The sequence below is a fragment of the Heloderma suspectum genome, chromosome 2 (genome assembly GCF_057233095.1).
Source record: "Heloderma suspectum isolate Gila_16-S chromosome 2, 16-S_ref, whole genome shotgun sequence".
Lineage (NCBI taxonomy): Eukaryota > Metazoa > Chordata > Lepidosauria > Squamata > Helodermatidae > Heloderma > Heloderma suspectum.
The window spans coordinates 230,601,606-230,621,366 of NC_139459.1; the positions used below are offsets into that span (position 1 = coordinate 230,601,606).

Here is a 19,761-nt window from a genome sequence, read left to right on the forward strand (position 1 = left end):
CCTCCCAGCACTGGAGTATGTGACCCACACTATTTATGCCCTGGCATATGCCCTCACAGTGATATTTTTTAGGTTTCCTTCTGGCTGTACACACTTCTACTCTGCAAACCCAGTGCTTATCTAGGCCCATTTTTAAAAAGGTGTGAATAGCTGCATGACCATCCTCCTGGAGCAAGGCAGCCCACCGAAGAAACCAATTCCAGTGCGCCTAGGATATTATGCAATGCACAGGCATCGAATCTGGGGTTATAGGACTCTCATGCTGACTGTAAAATATAATGGGGGCATGCTTGTTTCATTGGAATGTCCACTTGCATGGAAAGCCCCTTAGAATCAGCTGGCTGCTCAGAACCTTCGGAGTCTCAACCACAAAACCCTAAGGCAGGACCTGAGAGTTGCACAGGGCTGGAAACTGGTAAACCACCCTGACCGTGTCATGCTACTAACTTGACTTCATCATCGCTCGCATAAAGAGAAGATGCACACTTGCATCTGAGGGGGTGACGGGAGTGTATGTTATCTAAAAAGAATATTAATTCAATGCTGCATTTTAAAATCACTTTCCCCCATCTTTTAGCTGCTTGAATATTCACCTCTTTAAAAAAATTTTAAATTACTGTTGCTACTTCATTGTTTTATTGTATTTGCTTTTATTATGTATGTCACCCTGAGAGCTTCAGGTATAGGGTGACATAAATTGAAATAACAACAACAATAATGGGGCGTCTCTACTCCCTCCCCAATGGACAGAGTAAGGCATAATTTATAGGAAGCGATGTGATTTCACCAGTTTTTGAGAAACACAGCCTGATTGCAAAAGATGAAGCCTATGTTGAATACTTGATTCTGGGGTGGGGTGGGGGGATGGAACTGAAACAAACCTTAAGATAACAGGCTCCCCCTTCCTTAAGCACAATCTCAAATGGACTGGAAATGCAGGATGGTTGCTTGGAATCAAGTATCATAGTGCCGGGGAATCAAAAGCTCTGTCTTTCTATGACTCTACTAATGGCTGAGATGCCATTTGGAGAGGAAAACAGCCCTGGAAGGAGGCACTTTGGTATAATCCAGGAGCTAGAATGATATCTAAAAGGCAGCTACTGGAAACAGTTGTGAAATTAACCGAAGGCCTCTGTAAGGAGTAAAATCTAAAGCCTCTGAGTTGCACCTCTGATTTGTTCTATATAAATATCCTAAAGCTTCATTGCAAGAGCTGTACAACTAGCACAGTACAAAAGTCTGCTGAGATAATCCCACTGACAATGAGCCCATGATATCTGTGTAAATCCCTTTCCACACCTGTCTTCTGACAGGAGCCTGACTATTTTTAATGTTCTTTCTGCTTGCCAAGTCCAATGCATGGCTGACTCTCAGTATCTGGCCTTGATGTGCACTGGAGCTTTCATGGGTTGAGAAACTCTGCTTGATTTAATTATGTTTTCAGTGACGGAGACATGCTCCTCACCAGAGCACAAAGCATTGGCAGTGATGTGATTTCTCCCTGACCACCATGAGGTGGATTCTGTGAGGAACAATCATGAATATGGATGGAGAAAGTCATACTAAACACCCACACATCTCAACCTCTCAAGACGTTCATGTTCTTGAGGGATGATTTCATGTTCATGATTTAAAAAGTTGTTCTTGCATATACTTTAGTATTCTTGGCAAGTTCTTACTAGTTGCCCTGGGATCTGCTTCAGTTCATCAGAGTTTGTCCACAACTGGGTTTCATATGTGACCATTCTGATGACCATCAGTCCAATAGGTAAAGGGCCTTTGTTCACCTGTTTTCTGGCCCCACTCAAATCCAAAACAGGGAGCAGGACAGGAAGAAACTAATGCCGTCAGTGGTCAAATACAATGTCTGCATTATCCTGGTGAGACAGCATGAGAGATTCCATATGCAGATCCAATTTCCTTACAGAGCAGTTAGCCATTTCCTCTGCAACAGGATGTCTCCCTCTTTTCAAAGTCTTTTTACTATGATTCTCTAATTTTGAGAGCATTTGTCTTTGATTTGCAAATCCGGGGTTTGATCCCCATCTCCACACACCCCTGAGAAACCTCAGACGTTACTCTCTTACCCCCAAAGTCTGAGATTTTTGCACAATTAATATTTTTACTCACACAGTAGTTTGCTTCTAGTATAGCTTTTGTCTATGTGTGTGTGTGTGTGTATGTATGCATATGTGTGTGATAGCCACTGAAATTTTGGAAATGTTTGAACATCATTTTCTACAAGTAGTTTTTGGGAGCTTTTCTGATCCCATAGCCATTTGCCATGAGGAAACAAACAAACTGCTTCTCAGAAAAGTTTGCACGATTACTAGTTCTGCTGAAGGCAGTGGAGTGTCATGGGTGTAGGCCTCAGCTTTCTGTTAGAATTTTAACACACACACACACACACACACACACCCATCAGGTTTTTGAGATACAGTGTACCCTTTAAAGCAATATTCCATATGATAAATGCACAGTCGGGTTTAGTCCAAAGAACTGTTCTGGGATCTGTCCTGCCAATTTTAGCTCCTGTGCTCCTAACACAGGATGTCATTGTGGTGGTGGGAGGATGCCAAGTTATTCACTGGCTGAGGGCCCAAAGTCACCCAACAGTGCCTCTCCCTGAGGATGGATCAATCCCATGTATACAGGAAGAAGAAGAGAGGGGGATTGGAGTGAGCGTCCTTTTCAGGTAGTGTTGATTTTACTTGTAGATCCATAGAACAAAGGCAGGGCCCTGTCCTGCTAATCCCATCCTCTTCACCTACAGGCAGAACTGGAGAGCGGCCACCTTCAGCGGTTGAGGAAGAAAGACTTGATGCTCTGGAGAATGTGGTACTTCTGCTTCTGGCGCAGCTTTTTGCGGATGATGGGGATCCAGACAAGGCCACACACTAGCAGCATGAGGCCCAGCGACAGGAAGGCTGGTCCACACAGTTTAAAAACCTCCTTGGTCGTATTGCTGTTTCTGTCTATGGTGAGGCAGGTCAAGCTGGTGATGGCCACGCCAAAGAGGAACACAGCCCCACCCACAGACAGGACGATGACGGGCTTGTGGTAGACATCCCACTTGTTCAGGGGGGGAGCATTCCAGCCAGACTCGCTGCGCGAGCTGATACACAAGGTGCTGGCGGTTTGGCTGGGCAGCAAGTCCTTGGACTCCGGGGACTTCTCTCCCTCCTCCATTTCTTTGCATTGGGTTTCCATGGCTACCAGTTTTACAGGCTCATGGCATTAACACATCTTGGAGAAAGAACAGAGAGAGAAGGGAGCAAGTTATTTTGGTAGACATATAGATGATTCTTCTCTTCCACCCAAACTCTTGGACCATGGTTTAATTATGTAGCAGATGGATGCGAGTACCTCACTGTTCCAGATACTCACCAGGCACAGGCTACAGGTCCAGGTCAGTCTTACTGCTCCCCAAATTGCCTCTTGTGAGCTTCTGCTTGCCCTGACCGCAACTTCTTTGAGGGATGCGTAATATGCATGTACACATTTTTAGCCACGAGCCTGCCGTGGAAGTGTACTCACCACATTTCTGATACACGTACTTATCTTCCTCCCCAGCTAGGCACAGGGACAATCTGTCCTTCTGATTAGGATATTTGCACAGTCCTGTTACTACAGTCCTTATGACAATAGGGAAGCAATTTCCCTCCCTTTCAGAGCAAGGCTGTGCACAGAACTGATTGGCTGGCCCTTGCGTCAGTCACAAGGCTACCTGTCTCCAGAGTGGTTTCAAAGTCTTTTTTAAAAAAGTGAAGGTAGGGAGATTAAAAAGATAAAGTGACAAACACACATTTGAGCAGGCTCTTTGCGGGAGGGAAACCCATTTCATTCACACAAAAATGAAATGGAGTTTTTTGAAGCATGGGGGGGGGGGCAACAATTAGGTTTTGACCTGAAGCCAGGGGAGAAACAGAGCATACCCCACAGCAATACCCACTCTTTTACACAGCCACACCTGTGCACAACCTGGATTTGAAGCAAGCCCCTCTCATCTCAACCTAGCAGCCCTTTACTTCTGCAGATGTTCAGTAACACCAGTACAAGCAAATGTTCTCATTTCCCAAATACAACAGAACACTTTGACTTAGGCTGAATCTACCCATAGCCGTTATACCATTATCATACTGTTATCATAACTATTGGTACACATGACACCAATGGGCACCAATAGTCATAATGGTATGATAACGGTAAAACTGCTAGGGGTAGATTCAGCCATAATCATCATGAAATTAAGTTGATGTGTAGCAAAGAGTTAAGTGGAATGAGAGCAGCATATGGAGCAGTTACACACAGAAATGAAGTGAAAGTATGACCTTCTGACCTATTCTGATTTGAATAGGTAGACCAAATTTGCAGTGACTGCTTCCACAAATCTGGGCTGCTGTCATGATGCACTGCCTGCAAAGGCCTTGATCCACAATAGACCCAGCTTTTCTCTCAGAATTTTGTTTTTAATCCTAAACCCACTGGTGGGTTTGAACACTGAGGGTGGGGGGTCACTTTGTGGAATTTCAACCCCTGGCCTAGCCTATCAAACCAGTTCCTTCCAACTATCTTTCTGCCAGGCCCAACACAAGGGCTTTGACACCAATGGAGTTATTTTTCTTTAACCTCTGCACACTGGGAGGGGTGGAGGGGATTTAAAGAAAAAAAAGTGGTGGGTGGGAAGGTTTAACTTGTGTGTGGTGGTCCCAGTTTGGACTGGGGCCCAGCATGCTTACACAAAAGTAAATGTTATAATAACTTACGTGCTACACATTTATTGTAGCATGTAGTTTAGCCCTCACTGTTATGGTGAGTGACAGCTACAGAAGAACATATGATACTTAAGGAACTATAATTGAACCAAGCCAATACTGGCTGAGCATCAATTCTTGGACTACAAATTTTGGGGCGGGGAAGGGAGGACAAGGAAACATACAGGGAGAAGGATATGCAGCAGAGTGTTGTTGGCACAGCTTCTCCCATCAATTTCTTGACATGCAGTCAACAGCTGTTGATCTTGTGAGTCAGCGCCACAGTCAGCTTGATGGCAGCCCTTTAAATTGTGATTCTTAGCAGCCTTGCCCTGGAAGTAGAACAGGATGTCCTGACAGGTTTGTGGGGGGGCCTTCAGCAAGATGTTCTCCATGGAATAATCTAAAATGTGAGGGCTGCTGCTTTGTACTCATCTGCTGACTGCCCCTCAGGAGGAGATAGCACTGGGGGCGGGGGGATGCATGGTGGCAGCAAGAAGGAGAGTGCCACACCATCACAGCCCTTTTAGCCCTGCCAGCACTTCCATTCTGTGGGAAATGATGGATTGCCCCAGCATTGTCACAGGGGCCTTGGAGGAGATTTCCCAGCAGAAGGGGCAGGTAGCTGCTCCGATGCACCCATGCCTGCCTGACATGGAGGCTGTGGAGAGCAGGAGCAAGCTCATTCCTCTCCCTGGCATCCCCAGTTGTCAGTGCCGCCCCTGCTGGTCCCTGGGCCTCAGCAGGTGCCCAACTATGTCAACTGGAAATGCAGGATCAGCACACTGCTTACAGGGCTGGCTGGCTGGCTGATTTACTTACTTACTTATTTATGTATGACATTTCAGTGCTGCTTCTCAGCTGGTCCTCTCAAAGCAGTGCGCAAAAGCAGCCGGTTAGAAGAATTAACATTAAACTGTTGAGTGCCTTCCGTTGCGGAGTAGCTCCGGAACCTGGTGAGAGGCTGAAGGCTGTCTCCAAAAGTCTGGATGGGGCCAGCTGAGCCTGCCCTGGAGGTGAAGGTGCCCTGGTCTTCCAGTCCTGGTACATGTCTGATAGCCAGAGGTGGTGATAGGGCTTCATGCTGCCTCCTGCTCTGTGCCACTCTGGTTGTGTTACTGCTAATGAGGTGGCTGCTTTGTGCCTCACCTCCAACAGGGATCTTATTGCTACTGACATGGTATGTCGGTGTGCATGCTCCTCACCCTATGCAGCAGAGAATCCAAGGGAGCTCGTTCATTCATTCCTCCCAAGAGCGCTGCCCACAGTGCACTGCATCCCCCGCCACCTGCTGCTCTTCAGGAAGGACGTACGCAATCCCCACGCTCAGCCTGATTTTATAGGCTAGGGGATGATGGGGCATAATGGGAATGTAGATCATGAATACTTCCACAGGGAGCCGGTGTCTGCGCTGTGTTTCTGTGGGCCAGGAACACAGAAGATCTATTCAGGCTCATGCCCATGGGCATGAGCCTGAATGGATCTTCTGTGTTCCTGGCCCTTCACTGTGCCCTTGCTGTGCCTATGCTTCAGCTGCATGGCCTTCAGTCCTTGGGACATCAGCTTGCTGTGAGCAGGAGACCCCCCACCCACCCTAGTGACATCCATTTGATGTCAGGGTCTGTCAGGAGAAGGTCCGCCCTCCCATATATCACTGACATATTTTGGCCTATTGGTCTTTCTGCTGTTGCTGTTTTATAATGTTTTGTGCTGTCCTTCATAGGTCTTTCTAATACAGAGGTGGGGAACTGGGTTGGTCCTGGGGGCCAGATTGGCCCCAGGAGGCAATCTAGGGGCAGTGGATGATGTCAGGGGGTGGGCCTCCCCCTGGGAACCCTCGCCTCAAATCTCCTCCCCCAACATCATCCACTGCCCCCTTTCTCCATGCAGAGAGAGGCACAGAGCAATTTGTGCTGCTGTCTATACGGAAAAAGGGGTGCAGCAGCTGGCTTCAGTTGCCCACTTTGCACCTCCTTTGCCCTTCCTGATCGTGAGGGGGCGGGGCCTTGCCTGAAGCCCCATGGACCAGCCTGGACAGGTAGAGCAAAATATAAAATACTCAAATGAGTAAATGTCCTGGGGAATCAAGTCTCAGTCTCTCTCTCTCTCTCTCTCTCTCTCTCTCTCTCCCCCCTCTCTCTCACACACACACCAAACAAGGCAGGAGAATTAAAAACAAAAACAAAAAAATGCCCAGTCTTCCACCAGAGCGAAGAGATTAGAAGCCTGATTGTCTATAGAATAGAGTCTTTTTATTGTCTGCTATCAGTTACCTCCGCCTTCTCTGCTATGGTTAATTTGTTCAATATTAAAGCAAAGGGGCTACGCAAAGAGGCTGGCAATTGTCAGTCTTTATCACTAGGACATTAAACAAAGAGGCACCAAAGAGGCATTCCCCTGCCAACTGTTCCAAAGTAGCCAGCACACTAACAGATGCTAGGGCTCTCTACCATATTTCTTTAAAAAAAAACAACCCACCCAGTTTGTACTGAATGTGCCCTTTGGCTGCAATGGGGCTGGGGTGAGGAATGGTACAAAGGAGGAGAACAGCCCCTGCTCCCATGGCCCAGAGTTTCAGATGAAGCTTCAGGCAGGAGCTTTTGCTCGCTCGCTTATGGCTCCTTCTAGAGAATCCTGGCAATTGTAGATGTAGAGTGTGTTGAGAACACTTTGTAGGAGATCCCCACCCCTACCCCAGAAAGGGCTTCATGCCGCAGTCTCAGCCTGGATTGGGGCTCCTGTAGCTGCTTTTTTTTTTTTTTTAATGTTGGGAATCCCAACCATCAGATTCAAACACACCTTTACCATAATGGGTATAGTTTGATCCTTAGTGTGCGCTTTGCAGCTTTCCTGTGACCAATTTGCTATTTCCTTTGCTTGACTTCCCTTTACTTTATGGGGGATGAGTGAAGAGTTTGTGTGTTGTTTGTGACGCCGTCCTACCCTTTGCACATTGCAGGTGTGTAAGAACACAGCCAGAGATTCCAGATCAGTTTCAGAAAAAAGGGATCTCTATATCAGAAGGACTGATTTGTAGGCTATGGGCTTATTGAGATCAGAGACATCCATTATGTTGTATGGAGCTGCGATTAGGGACGTTGCAGAAATATGCAACTGAATCAAATATGTTCAGATTTCTATAAATCTGAACCATGAATTCCACAGCAGACTAACTTTTTCTGAGTCTCATGGATTCTGTGGGCTTGCAGACTGTTGTTGTTGTTATTTTTACTTCCTGAAATTTTACGCAAATTTAGTTGTAGAAAAATACTTAAAATAAAAAAAACCCACCAGTCAAAAATGCACATTTTCCCCATAGGCTAAAACATGAACACGCACAATTTGGGGGGATTTTTTGCATTTGGGTGGGGGGATTTGTGCATTTCTGCAAGCACAAATTTGCACATGTTTGCAAGTGCACATTTGCGCAAGTGCATACTTGCGCAAATGTGAATTTATGCAAATTTGGGAAATTGGAAAAAATCTGATTCCATCAATGAGTGGATGACAGAACAAAAGGCACCTGACAATCCATGAAACACAGACAGAACAGACTTTACAAAATCTTTACATTCCTAGCTGTCATGTTCACCTGTGATTTCTCTTCTTTCCAAAGCTTCCCTTGGCACAGCTCAGTGTCTGTTCCGACTTCATTTTCTTAGAGCAGGGATGCACAGCCCTGGGGCTGAATGCATCCCTTGGCCACTCTCTGTGTGCTCCTGAACCTGGCAGGACCCCACCCACTTTCCCCCCCATCCCAGCTGGTTAGCTGGGCTGCGGGGCAGAGGCAGGAAGAATGCCATTCCCTGGCTTCCGAGATCATGGCTTTCCCACTGCTTGCAGTAGTGATCCCTGGGGAATGGGAGAGGCATTTCCCTCCCCCTCCCAGTGATCCCTAGATCTCAGGGGGCAGGCAGGAGAGGTGTATGTCTGTGCATACACACCAGCACATGTCTGTGTGGCCCCAGGCCCCCCAGCCAGCCCTTGCCTTAGAGGTTCATGGCCAGAAAGGATAAAACAAGCTTTGCAAAAAGAAGACCTACCTTCTTCACTCTGCACCCCACACCCTGTCACCTTGTTTTTAGCTTCCTTTCCTACCAATTTTCCCAGAGGCAAGCCAGACAGGGAGGTCCTCCCACCCTCCTCTGAGACAGTGCAGCCTGTCTTCTGGATCTTGGGCAGAAAGAAAGAAATCAGGCCAAGCCATCTAACAGAGAATTCCTGGGGGAGCTTCCACAGGAGGCATTTTTTGTGTAATGGCCCTGCCTTATTCACAGAATTCTGCATGGGGTCTAGAGCATGATGTGATCCATGTGTAATCAGCCCATGATTTCCCACTGCTGCGTTCATCTTCCCGCCCCCGCCCCCGCAGGGGGTTCCAGACAGAGGGCTGCTAGTGCTACTAATCAGAAGGCATTCCGCAACAATTCTGTCTTTTCCCCGTTAATGAATTTTCTGTAGTAAGAAAAGAGGTGGAAGAAGCAGTGGAAAAACACAGGCAGATTGCAAGGAGAAGACATCTGGACTTCCCATAAAATTCTGCAAACAAGGCAGGGCGATGGCAAGGTAAAAGCCTCATCTGGAAGCACCCACTGCAAAAAAAAAAAAAAAATCTGGTGAGGGAAAGAGCAGAACAGCCATGCAATTTCTCAGTAGGTGTGGACAGGAAAATGTGGCTGTTGTGATGCAGATGCCTCTGCGTTCTCTATTGCTTGCCGTGCATTTCTGTTTGTGGATCCATTTCATGTCCTGCAAAAACCCCTTTCCTCTCTCTCAAAGCAGGAATAGCTCCTATTGAACACAGCAGCACTTACTTCTGCGTAAGCCTACTTAGGATCTGGCTGTAAGGCTGCAATCCTCTTATTGCTGGGTGAAAACATTTTAAAATTTAAAAGATCTCAAAATGTTACTATGCTGGAATAAAGGCACTTGGAAATGGCGCAAAAGCTGCCTGTTTTACTTCAAAAATATGGAGAAAAATATGGAGACGGGGAGGCAAAACTGACACACATTCTCAATTTCAACAGATGTCTTCCTTTCACCCTTTGAAGAAACAGTGCTTGGAAACAGTGAATCAAAGGAATCCCTTCAAATATCAGAAAAGGGCTGGGGGTCAAGGTGTAAAACAATTTTGCAGTTTTCTAGCCTGTTTGTGAAAGTGACCAGAAAAATCAAGGGCTGAGTTTGAAAGTGACTGGAAAAATCAAGCCGGCAAGTTTCCTAGGTTGCGTAAATGACCAGAAAAGGTCAGGACCGACAGCTTCATCATAACCATGTTTACTCAGAAAACAGGGTGCTAAAATGGTGTGGAGGAGCACCCATTTCAGACTGTTGGGAAAAGGGCGGTGTGGTGACCCTAAAAGCACTAGACCCCTTAGAGCATGGAGAGTCTATGGGGATTCTGCTTGCAGTGCACAAGGAAAGAGCAAGGCTTGGCAGCGCTAGGAGCCCTCCCTCTGGAAGCACTGCCACGCTCCTCGAGGCTATTCAGTCTCAAACTCCCTTCCCTTCAAGCAGGAACGGGAAACTTGTGCCCCTCCAGATGTTGTGGCCTACAACTCCTATCATCGCACACCGTTGGCTATGCTTTCTAGGGCTGATGGTAGCTCTGTAGGCCAAAATATCTGGCGGTCCACAACTTGCCCATCCTTGCCTTAAAGGAAGGCAGGAGCGAAGGCAAAGAGAGGGGCATGCCATTGAGAGGAAGAGTCTTCCTTCAAAAGCATGCCCTAGCCTCGGCCTCTTCCTCCCTTCAAGATGGCTCCTAGGAAATCTCTTCTGCTGGCTCGCCTCTGTGTTGTGCAAGAAAACAAAGAGTCTTGGCCTTGGGAACTCCTAGGTTGGGCTTGATCGATTTTTAAATTTAAAAACATCAATGTTTCATTATGGCGCAATAAAGGCACTCTGAAATTTGCACTTTAAAAAAATGGAGGCAAAACTCACGCATGTTCTCAGTTTCTGAGCAGGGGTGTTCAGGCACATGAACTGAGCTTGTGCATTAATTTCCCCCCCTTTGGTACATTTCAGATAACTCTGGGAGGACAATTCCTCTCCCAGGGCACTGAAAGCAGCAGGAGTTTCTGTGCTCTTCTCGCTTTTCCAGAAACCTTCATGAGATGAGAATGCTCTGGTTCCTCCAAAGTCTTCTAGCTGGGTTCAGTGAACTCTTTAGTGGCCTTGGGCCTCTGACATTTGCCTGACACCTCCAAACTTTGGTGCTAGCCATTCACCAGGGGAGGTTTCTGTAGGGTGGGAGAAGTTACTGGTGGCCTGGCTGAATGCACTATAGCTAATTCACTCCACACCTCTTTGGCAGTCAGGAAGCAAAGTCTGTAACCATTCTGCTGCCTTGTGTAGGACCTGCTTTTGTTGAGCTCAATGGAAATGAAGGACTGATGGCCCTGACATGTGCCTCCTACTGCATTGATGCACGAGGGAATAGGACAAGAACTGGGGCATCCAGCAGGCACAAAGACTTCTCCTGATGTGCATGGTCTTGCAAAGCCTGGCATGTGCAAAGGAAGGGATAGCTGAAATCCAAATTCAAAGCCATCAGCCTGTGCTATGATGAAAGGTACTGAGAGCCAAAACTTAGGATCTGGAGCAATGCCTGAATGACCTGGAAACTGTCCTAAAAAGGCAAGAGCAGATGCTTTCAAAAGGGGAGTACACCCAAGCCAGGTCTTGGAGCCCAGGAAGTTGCACCCACCCTTACAAGGAAAGCAGTCGTACGAGTCCAGCCTTCCCCAACCTTGTGCCCTCCAGATGTTTTGGACTTCAACTTCCATCAGCCCCAGCCAGCATGGCCAATGGTCAGGAATGCTGGGAGTTGCAGTTTAAACATCTGGAGGGCACCAGGTTGGGGAAGGCTCCACTAGTCCTTCCCCTGTTCTCTGGCCCAGGATGCAGCATCTGACTCAATCCTGCCATGAAATGTTGATATTAGACCAGAGATCAAGCAGGATTACCCTGACTGTGCAGTTCTTGCATGGCAGGTGACTGACATGTGTTATCTGATGGCTTGTCCAGAAGGGTCCCATTTTGAGGAACTTGAGCACTCTTTCGACACCCCCAGCCTCTGCAGCTCAGATATGATGAGTTTCATGCTGTTCCCCATGGATCCAAGAAGTCCCCACACATGCTCAACAGAGGCTACATCAGGGCTGGGCAGGTTCTGCCACATCAGGACCTTCTGGTAGATCCCTGGGTGATTTGCAGTAGATGGGCAAAAAATTCTGACTCTCAATTGTTTAACAATAGCTACAACAAAATGACACCCCTGCCCCAATTATACTGCTGAAATGAAGAAAGCTTGCGGTAACCTGGAGTGGATTTTTGGGTAGAAGGACTGAGCAACATTTCCGGTACTGGAAACAAATTCCTGGGCTCAGAACTCTTGAATTCTAAGTGTATGTCTTTTGAACCTGTCTCTGGTAGGTGGATCTAGTGAAATACAAAATAGATCCCACAAGCCTAAAGTCTGCCTACATGGTACCCACAGCTAGTCTGCCACACGCCCTTTTGAGAACAAAGTTTCTCTGGAGAAAGTACCCCTGCCTTTCCCTGGAAAACATCCCATACTTCCAGTTGCTGAGTCCTGATATCTGGGGTTGTTGTTGTTCAGTTGTTCAGTGGTGTCCGACTCCTCGTGACCCTGTGGACCATAGCACGCCAGGCCTTCCTGTTCTGATATCTGGATAAACACTGCACAATGCTTTTGCCCCCAGCTGGGGCTTTGGTCTTCAGTGAAGAGCACTGCTATGCCAGTGAACAGGGGTGGGACTCAGTTGCAGCAGGTTTGTTTATTTCGATGTGGGTTTCCTCTGGGCTGGGGTGCATCCCCATCGCCTTTCAGCCCGTGCAGGGGGTGATTGTCATGTCTACTTCAATGTTCATTCAATAACTCCCAGCCAAAAAATAAAAAAGGAATAAAAGAGATCAGCTAAGATCTATTCTGAAGGCACCTCAAATTCCCCTCAGGGCCCTAATTTAGAGCCCTAATTTAGAGTTTGAGATTATGGGCTCTGAGTTTCACAGTCCCTCCTGCTACCGAGCACCAATAGCCCCCCCCCCCCAATTACAAAAACTAGTATTTCTACTTACAGGACCAGTGGCTCTCTCTGCAGTTGGCTCGCTGCTCTGCTTAGGCATGGAATGTGTCCTAAAGTGGATGTTACGATTTCCTGAGTAGCTTCGCTCCCGGCCTCAGATTATCGCCCTCTGATATCATCTGCATTGAGTGGCTCATAAACCATGGAGCATGTTCCAGCTCAGATGAGCTCACTCGTTTCGCAGCCAATGGCTTGCCTTAACCCCTCGCTTGCTGAAGCTCCGGTCAGTGGGATGAGCTGTGAGGCCAGCTGTTCTTATTTAGCAAACAACGCTGCACAGCCCTAGCTGCATTGCAAAGGAGGGCAGGTGTGGATTATGGTGCCAGGACAGCTTGGACAAAAGAGGGAGCATCAAGAACATGGGAGTGGTTCTGATGACTCAGGATCACTGAATGGGAGCATACAGCCTCCGCTCCCTTGCAAGTGTTCTGATCTGTGCCTTTCAGCACGTTTCAAGCCTATAAAACAGGGATATAGAGTTAGTCCCTCTTTGCACGATCACTGCACTCCACCACGGCTTATTTAAGCCATGGTGGGTTGCGGCACATGCTGGCTGCCCTTTTGAATGTTCAAGCCACGGTGGGGGTCGCTGCCTGTGGCTTATCATGTCGTGTGAAAGCAGCAAGAATATGAAAATGAATTTTCCCAGCAAATGAATTTTCCCTGCAACATTATATTGTTCCCTGTTGTAATGCAAGGTCTTTTGAGGTGGCTTGGTCATGAAGGTTAAACAACCCTTGCATAACCCATGGGCTGTTTTTAACCCTCACTAGGTTCACACGACATGATAAGCCATGGTGACTGCCAGCTGTGGCTTGAATATTCAAAAGGGCAGCCACCATGCACCTCAACCCACCGTGGCTTAAATAAGTTTAAATAAGCCACAGTGGGCTGCGGTGATTGTGCGAATCCGGTCACTGTCAGGATTGCAGCTAAGCTTAGGGGAACTGGGAAGTCTGAGAGGGGTGGCAGATGACGTCAGCATCCCTGGTTATCAAAAAGTGCTGGTGCTGCATTCCTGCGAGCCCTGGATCTGCTACACCACTGACATCCAGACTCCCTACATTTCATGAAAACTCTGATTATTGGGAAATAGGCCAATATTTCTCACAGAGATAAGAAGCTACAATTCGAAGATAGAAGCAGATTAATAAGGCTCAGTTACCGCCTGCCATGAGGCTCTGTTCTTGGACAAGCCAATGAGAAATGTAAGTTTGTTTCCCCTACACTTTCAACAGTGCAGAGGATGTGCTCCTTATAATTTGGCCAGTTGCATTGGTGTTGCCATGGTGGCTTAGTGGTTAAGACGCTGAACTGCAGACAGAAAGGTTGGCAGGTCAGCAGTTCGAGACCCGAGTGCTGCGTGATGGAGTGAGCTCCCGTCTTCAGTCCCAGCTTCTGCCAACCTAGCAGTTCGAAAGCAAGAAATTGCAAGTAGATAAATAGGTACCGCCTTGGCGGGAAAGGTAACAGCGTTCCGTGCACCTCGGTGTTCAGTCATGCCAGCCACATGACCACGGAAGCATCTTCGGACAGCGCTGGCTCTTCGGCTTAGGAACGGGGATGAGCACCGCACCCTAGAGTCGGACACGACTGGTTGGGGACACCTTTACCTTTTTTACTGGTGTTCAGCACACTCTCAGGACAATTTTGTGCCATATCATGCAAACTCATCTTAAGATCAAAAGACTGGGACATATCATCTTTAAGTACTGTGTACTTTTGTCCAGCTACTCTTACGGATAGCCATTTACCTGAAATGCAAACCCATTGCTTTCTCATGTAGGGGCCAAATCAGATGTGACCTCAGACATGTGTAAATTTCTCTCCCAACATCTTTGCTTCTTCCTAAAAGCAGCTGAGGGGGTGGAGGGTGGGGTCAGGGTCATGGCCCTGGGGAGGGGGTTTTAAACCTCGCCCCTACACTGATTCTCTCATGTAACTCCTCCCTCTACACACACCCAGAATTATTATTAGCAAAGAGGGAAACATACAGGCACCCAAGGTAACTCTCAGTAAGCAAGGAACTGTTTTTCAACTTCTATTTAACTTCAGAGAACAAATGCTCTCACTTATCCCATTCCATAATGGCAGTTTGATAAAGGATCTTCTGAGGGAGTATTTGAGAGAAGATGGATGCAGTAGAGATATGCATATATCCCAAGGCCTCTTGGAGATTATGTATACTAGCCAGAGAGAATGTGCACAATTCCCTTTTCATGCACAGATTATGTGCATATTCTCCATGAGGTATAGTGAATGTGCACAATGACTGGTTGTTATGTACATTAGCCATTCAACTCACATTAACTCTAACACACACACACCTCACTTGGAACTAAGGCTGTGCATGGACACCCGATCCGACTCAGAAGCCGCTCTGGGGCTTCGGAGGCGAGCCTGATTTGGGTCGGGCTGATTCAGCGGGGCCCCAGCCTGCCTTAGCCTACGAAGCTGAAGCGGGATTCAGACATCTGAATCTTGCTTCACCCCCACACACACACATGCTGCCCAGCCCCCCGCTCCTTACCCGAACCCTTGTTCCGGGGGGGGGGGGGCGCCACCACTGCTGCTGGTGCCATCAGGTAAGCCGCTGCCGGGGAAAATGCTGCCCGTCGCAGCTTGCCATCCGCCAACAGGCACGAGGGCAGGAGTTGCCCTCCAACTGTGCTCTCTCCCTTCCTTGGAAGGAGGGGAGGGTGCCTGGTTGGAGGCTGACTCCTGCCAATGAGGGCGTGCTGCCACTGCCACCAGCTCCTAGGCCCTCTGGATGTGTGCCAGCAGCCGTCTTGTTCTGGGGAATGGGGGGAGCCATTTTCGCTGTTTTAGTGTCATGGCTGTGCCTGCGAGTGGCAGATCCATGATTTTTCTGGTTCCCTCCATGGAGGCAGATGTGCTCTGTGATATGTTGGTGGTTTGGGGGATTTGCTCTGCAAAAATCATATGAAATCAAGAGGATCCCTGCCAAGGATCCATGTTTTTGCAGCATGGCTGCACCCAGAAGTGGCGGATCCATGCTTTTTGCTGGTTCAGTCCACGGAGGCAGATGTGCTCTGTGGTTGGATGGTGGTTTTGTGGGTCTCCCCTTTAAAAAATCATATGAAATTATGAGGATCACTTTTTGATTTTATGGAGCCTCGTTTTACCCAGTCCCCATAGCATGTGCTTTCTTCTCGGCTTTGTTCTGCCAAAGGAGAGTGGGAAGGATTAAGACTTCTTCTGCCATACCTGGCAGAGACTGGGGCAGTTGCTCCCTGTGGCTAGGACTGGAGCAGAGAGAGAAATGCCACGGAGTTCTCTCTCAGCTCCCATCCCATCCTGCTGCTGTCACCGCCACTGCCACCATCATTGCACACAGTGGCAGCTTGTCAGGGCAGTGGGAGGCTGCTCAAGTATCAGGCAGCTTGTGCACTCCAGTGGATTGTCTTGTGCACTGCCCCCGGGGTGTGTGCACCTGACTTTGGAGACCATTGCTCTAGCCAAATAACATTCAGACAGTCCTCTCCAGTAACACCATCTCTCTCACATTGAGCAAATGGAGGCTGACACACAGCAAAGCTCACCCCCCCTCCTCCCTTTCCTCTCCCTTTCCCCTGCCAATCCCGGTGGCCGGATCTCTCTCAAATTGATACATTTGGAGCATCTGCAACCTCTCACCTTCCCCCCTCCCTTCTCCTCCTCCTGCCCCTCCATTTGATCTTTCAGAAGTTGATACATTTTGGAGATAGCCTGTCTAGGCTGCTCAAAAGGCATAAGAAGAGCTCCAAATATACGAGGTGGACAAGGTGCTTCGTGGAGGAGCCGCTTCACTTCGCGGAGCCGAAGTGCTGGTCTGATCTGCTTCGTATCACGACAAGGCACCTCTGAATCAGCCTACTTCGCCTCGTTATTTGGGATTCGTACCGAGGTGGTGCACAGTCCTACTTGGAACCCTGGGAATAGGATAGGGTTCAAGTCCTCTCTCTATGTATGAAACATGTTCTTTTTTGCAAAATAAACACAACCAGTTCTCCTAAGATTTCTTCTTGCAACTTAGCTGGAAAGCTCATGTAAAACGTTGCAAATGCCTCTGGGCTTTCACACACCACTGAGACAGCAGATTGTACTGCAGCAGATTGAGTATTTACCAGAAGAAGAGTGAAAGAAGAATAACTCCGGAATTTTATTACCCCTGGGAAAGGCCTAGATCAGGAACGGGCAACCATTTCCAGCCCAAGAGCTGAATTGGCCCCAGGCAAGGATGTTGAACGCTGGCCACATTTCAGCAGTCTGCCAAATGTGGGTGGAGCCATTACTGGAATGCATCCCCCACATTTTTACACACAGAGACACATACACCTTTCACATAGACACACCCCATTCACATTCATACAATCACACACCCCAGTCACACACACATACACACACACACTTCACAGCGTCACCTCCTCAGCTGAACCATGCAAAACAGCTTGGGAGGGGATGGTATTTTCTCTGTCCAGCCCTGACAGGAGCTCGCTTTCTCAGCACTGAGCAGGGGAAAGGGCTTATCTCCAATGTGCTCCTGATTCCTGTCCCCTCTCTGGCCCTGGGGCAGCAGACACTTGGCAGGCAACATGGAGAGCCCCTCTGGCCTGTTTTCAGCCCACAGGCTAGAGGATGCCTGGCCTAGATTATCCTTCACCTTGGGCACCATAAATAGTCCTAGTGAGCGATAATAACACTGCTGATGAACCGTTGCCTCCCTAAGGGGGGACTCATGACCACAGACCTCTTGGTCTAGGGTTCCTGTCATCACCTGACCAGAGTCCAAAGATGTAGTACTGGCCAACTGTTATATTATGGTCAACATAAGAGCCCTGCTGGATCAGACCAAAGGCCTATCTAGTCCCGCATCCTGTTTCCCGCAGTGGCCAACCAGATGCCTCTTGGGAAGCTCACAAGCAGGACATCAATGCAAGAGCATCCCGCTGCTTGTGTTCCACAGCATACTGCTCCTGAATCTGAACCTGGAGGCTGTATACAGGCATCAGGACATAACACACAGGGGGACCTGTCATACAGGAAGCTACAAAGAAAGAGACAAAGACGTGGGAACCTCTGCCAATACTTCCACATGGTGACCACACCAAGCAGCAGCTATATCCTCTAAGAGTCACTCACTACATGGACCAGATCTGTCCCAATGGTTTGGGGCAGCCTTCCCCAAACTGGTGCCCTCCAGATGTGTTGGACTACAACTCCCAGTATCCCATAGCCAGCCATGGTTGGTGGTGGATGCTGGGAGTTGTAGTCCAACACAACTGGAGGGCACCGAGTGGGGGAAAGCTGGTATTTATTTATTTACAATATTTCTAGGCCTCCTTTTAGGGCAGGAGCCCTCCCAAGGCAACATACAACAGTAAAATAGACGAATAACTGTAATAAAAACAGCACAAATTTCATAAAAACAATAAACACCAGCAATAAAAACATCTGGTTTAGACAGTACTAAAAACCTACAACACAATTGCAGCTACAAATGTCCAGTAAAACATAATCAGGGGAAGGCCAGAGTAAGCAAGTAGGTTTTCAGGGCCTTCCTATGAGCCTGCAGTGATGGGGCCTGATTGACCTCCAATGGCAACCCATTCCAGAGGTGTGGGCCACCATGGAAAAGGCCCTCTCTCTTGTGTACTTGCCCACCTAACTGCCCTCAGAGGTGGACATGTGAGAAGGGCCCCTGTTGCTGATTTTAAATTGTGGGCAGGCTGACATGGGTGAAGGCAGTCCTTCAAATGATTTGGTCCCAAACCATTTAAGGATTTAAAAGTCAAAACCAGCACTTTGAATTGGGCTCGGAAATGCACTGGTGATCACCATAGCTGGTGCAGTATAGGCGTTATGTGATCTGACTGCCTTCCCCCCCCCCCAACACTTGGGCAGCTGCATTTGGCACCAGCTGAAGTTTCCAAGCAACTTTAAAAGCAGCCCCTTGCACAGGATATTGCAGTAGTCTAGTGGTCTACAGCACATTACAGTGTCATAGTGCACTGGCACCAATTGCCTGATTCCAGCGATCCACATGGATGAGGGCGATCCATGCAGGGATCCAGCCCCTCACGTTATGGTGCCTTGCGAAGTGGCCCCATGCAGATGCATTTCCAGGAGAGAAACTTGGGCCTGCGACTGAGGCATAGAGACTCTCTTCCTATGGCTGGTTTGGAGTGCTGCTGCCATCTTGTGGTAAGAAGTGAAACAAAACAATGGTCAGGCTGGGGCTGGGTTTTCTCCGCACTATGGACCTGTGATTAGGGATGGGCGGATTACTCACCATCTGTTCTGCGATGGTGTCCGCAGGGGGCGGGGAGGCAATCTGTTCCTCCCCCCCCCCGGAATCCTCTGGAGCGGCTCCGCATCCGGAGGATTTCGCGGAGCCGCACAATACGGCTCCACAGCACTGGCAATATGGTAATGGCGGCTGCTTGCGGGTGTAAAGCGCTGGTTTTTACCTCAATAGAGCCATAAATGGCTGCAGTTAGGATAAACTCAGGGCTTTACAGCCGCAAGTGGTGTCCAATACACCATTTGCATCTGTGTTTTTTCCCGTGATAGGCTAACCTATCTTTGGAATCCGGCCTCATTTGAGTCCGCGGCGGAATTCTCCGACATCCCTACCTGTGATGTGCGGTTGGGTAGGAAAGCGGTACAGGCTCAGTTTAGCTGAAAGGGGCTGGAATATCCCCATCAACATGACTAAGGTTCTACATCACTTGCCGGGGAAGAGATTCAAATGCATCAGATGAGAGGCTGAGGGTCAAGGCAGATGAGATGGTGGGAGATTCATAATCAGGGACGTGTTTCCACGAGTGATTTACTGTGAGGTTGCTGCATTTGGAGGTCATTCAGGGTACATGATGCCATGACCATCTCGCAGC

General features: G+C 48.3%; 1 protein-coding gene across 2 annotated transcripts; it reads right to left on the bottom strand.

The window, feature by feature from the left end:
• Positions 1–621: 621 nt before the first annotated feature.
• On the bottom strand, positions 622–12,995 carry PIRT (phosphoinositide interacting regulator of transient receptor potential channels). Of its 2 annotated transcripts, none has more exons than XM_084832382.1 (2): positions 12,858–12,995; positions 622–3,246 (listed from the first exon to the last, which is right to left on the bottom strand). In XM_084832382.1, exon 2 carries the CDS (start codon positions 3,208–3,210, stop codon positions 2,797–2,799), a length of 414 nt encoding a protein of 137 aa, XP_084688508.1. In that variant the 5' UTR covers positions 3,211–3,246; positions 12,858–12,995; the 3' UTR covers positions 622–2,796. The 2 variants fall into 2 exon arrangements, with proteins under 2 accessions (XP_084688508.1, XP_084688509.1); XM_084832383.1 differs by lacking the exon at positions 12,858–12,995 and adding an exon at positions 3,388–3,646 and having other exon boundaries at positions 662–3,246.
• Between the last annotated feature and the right edge of the window lie 6,766 nt (positions 12,996–19,761).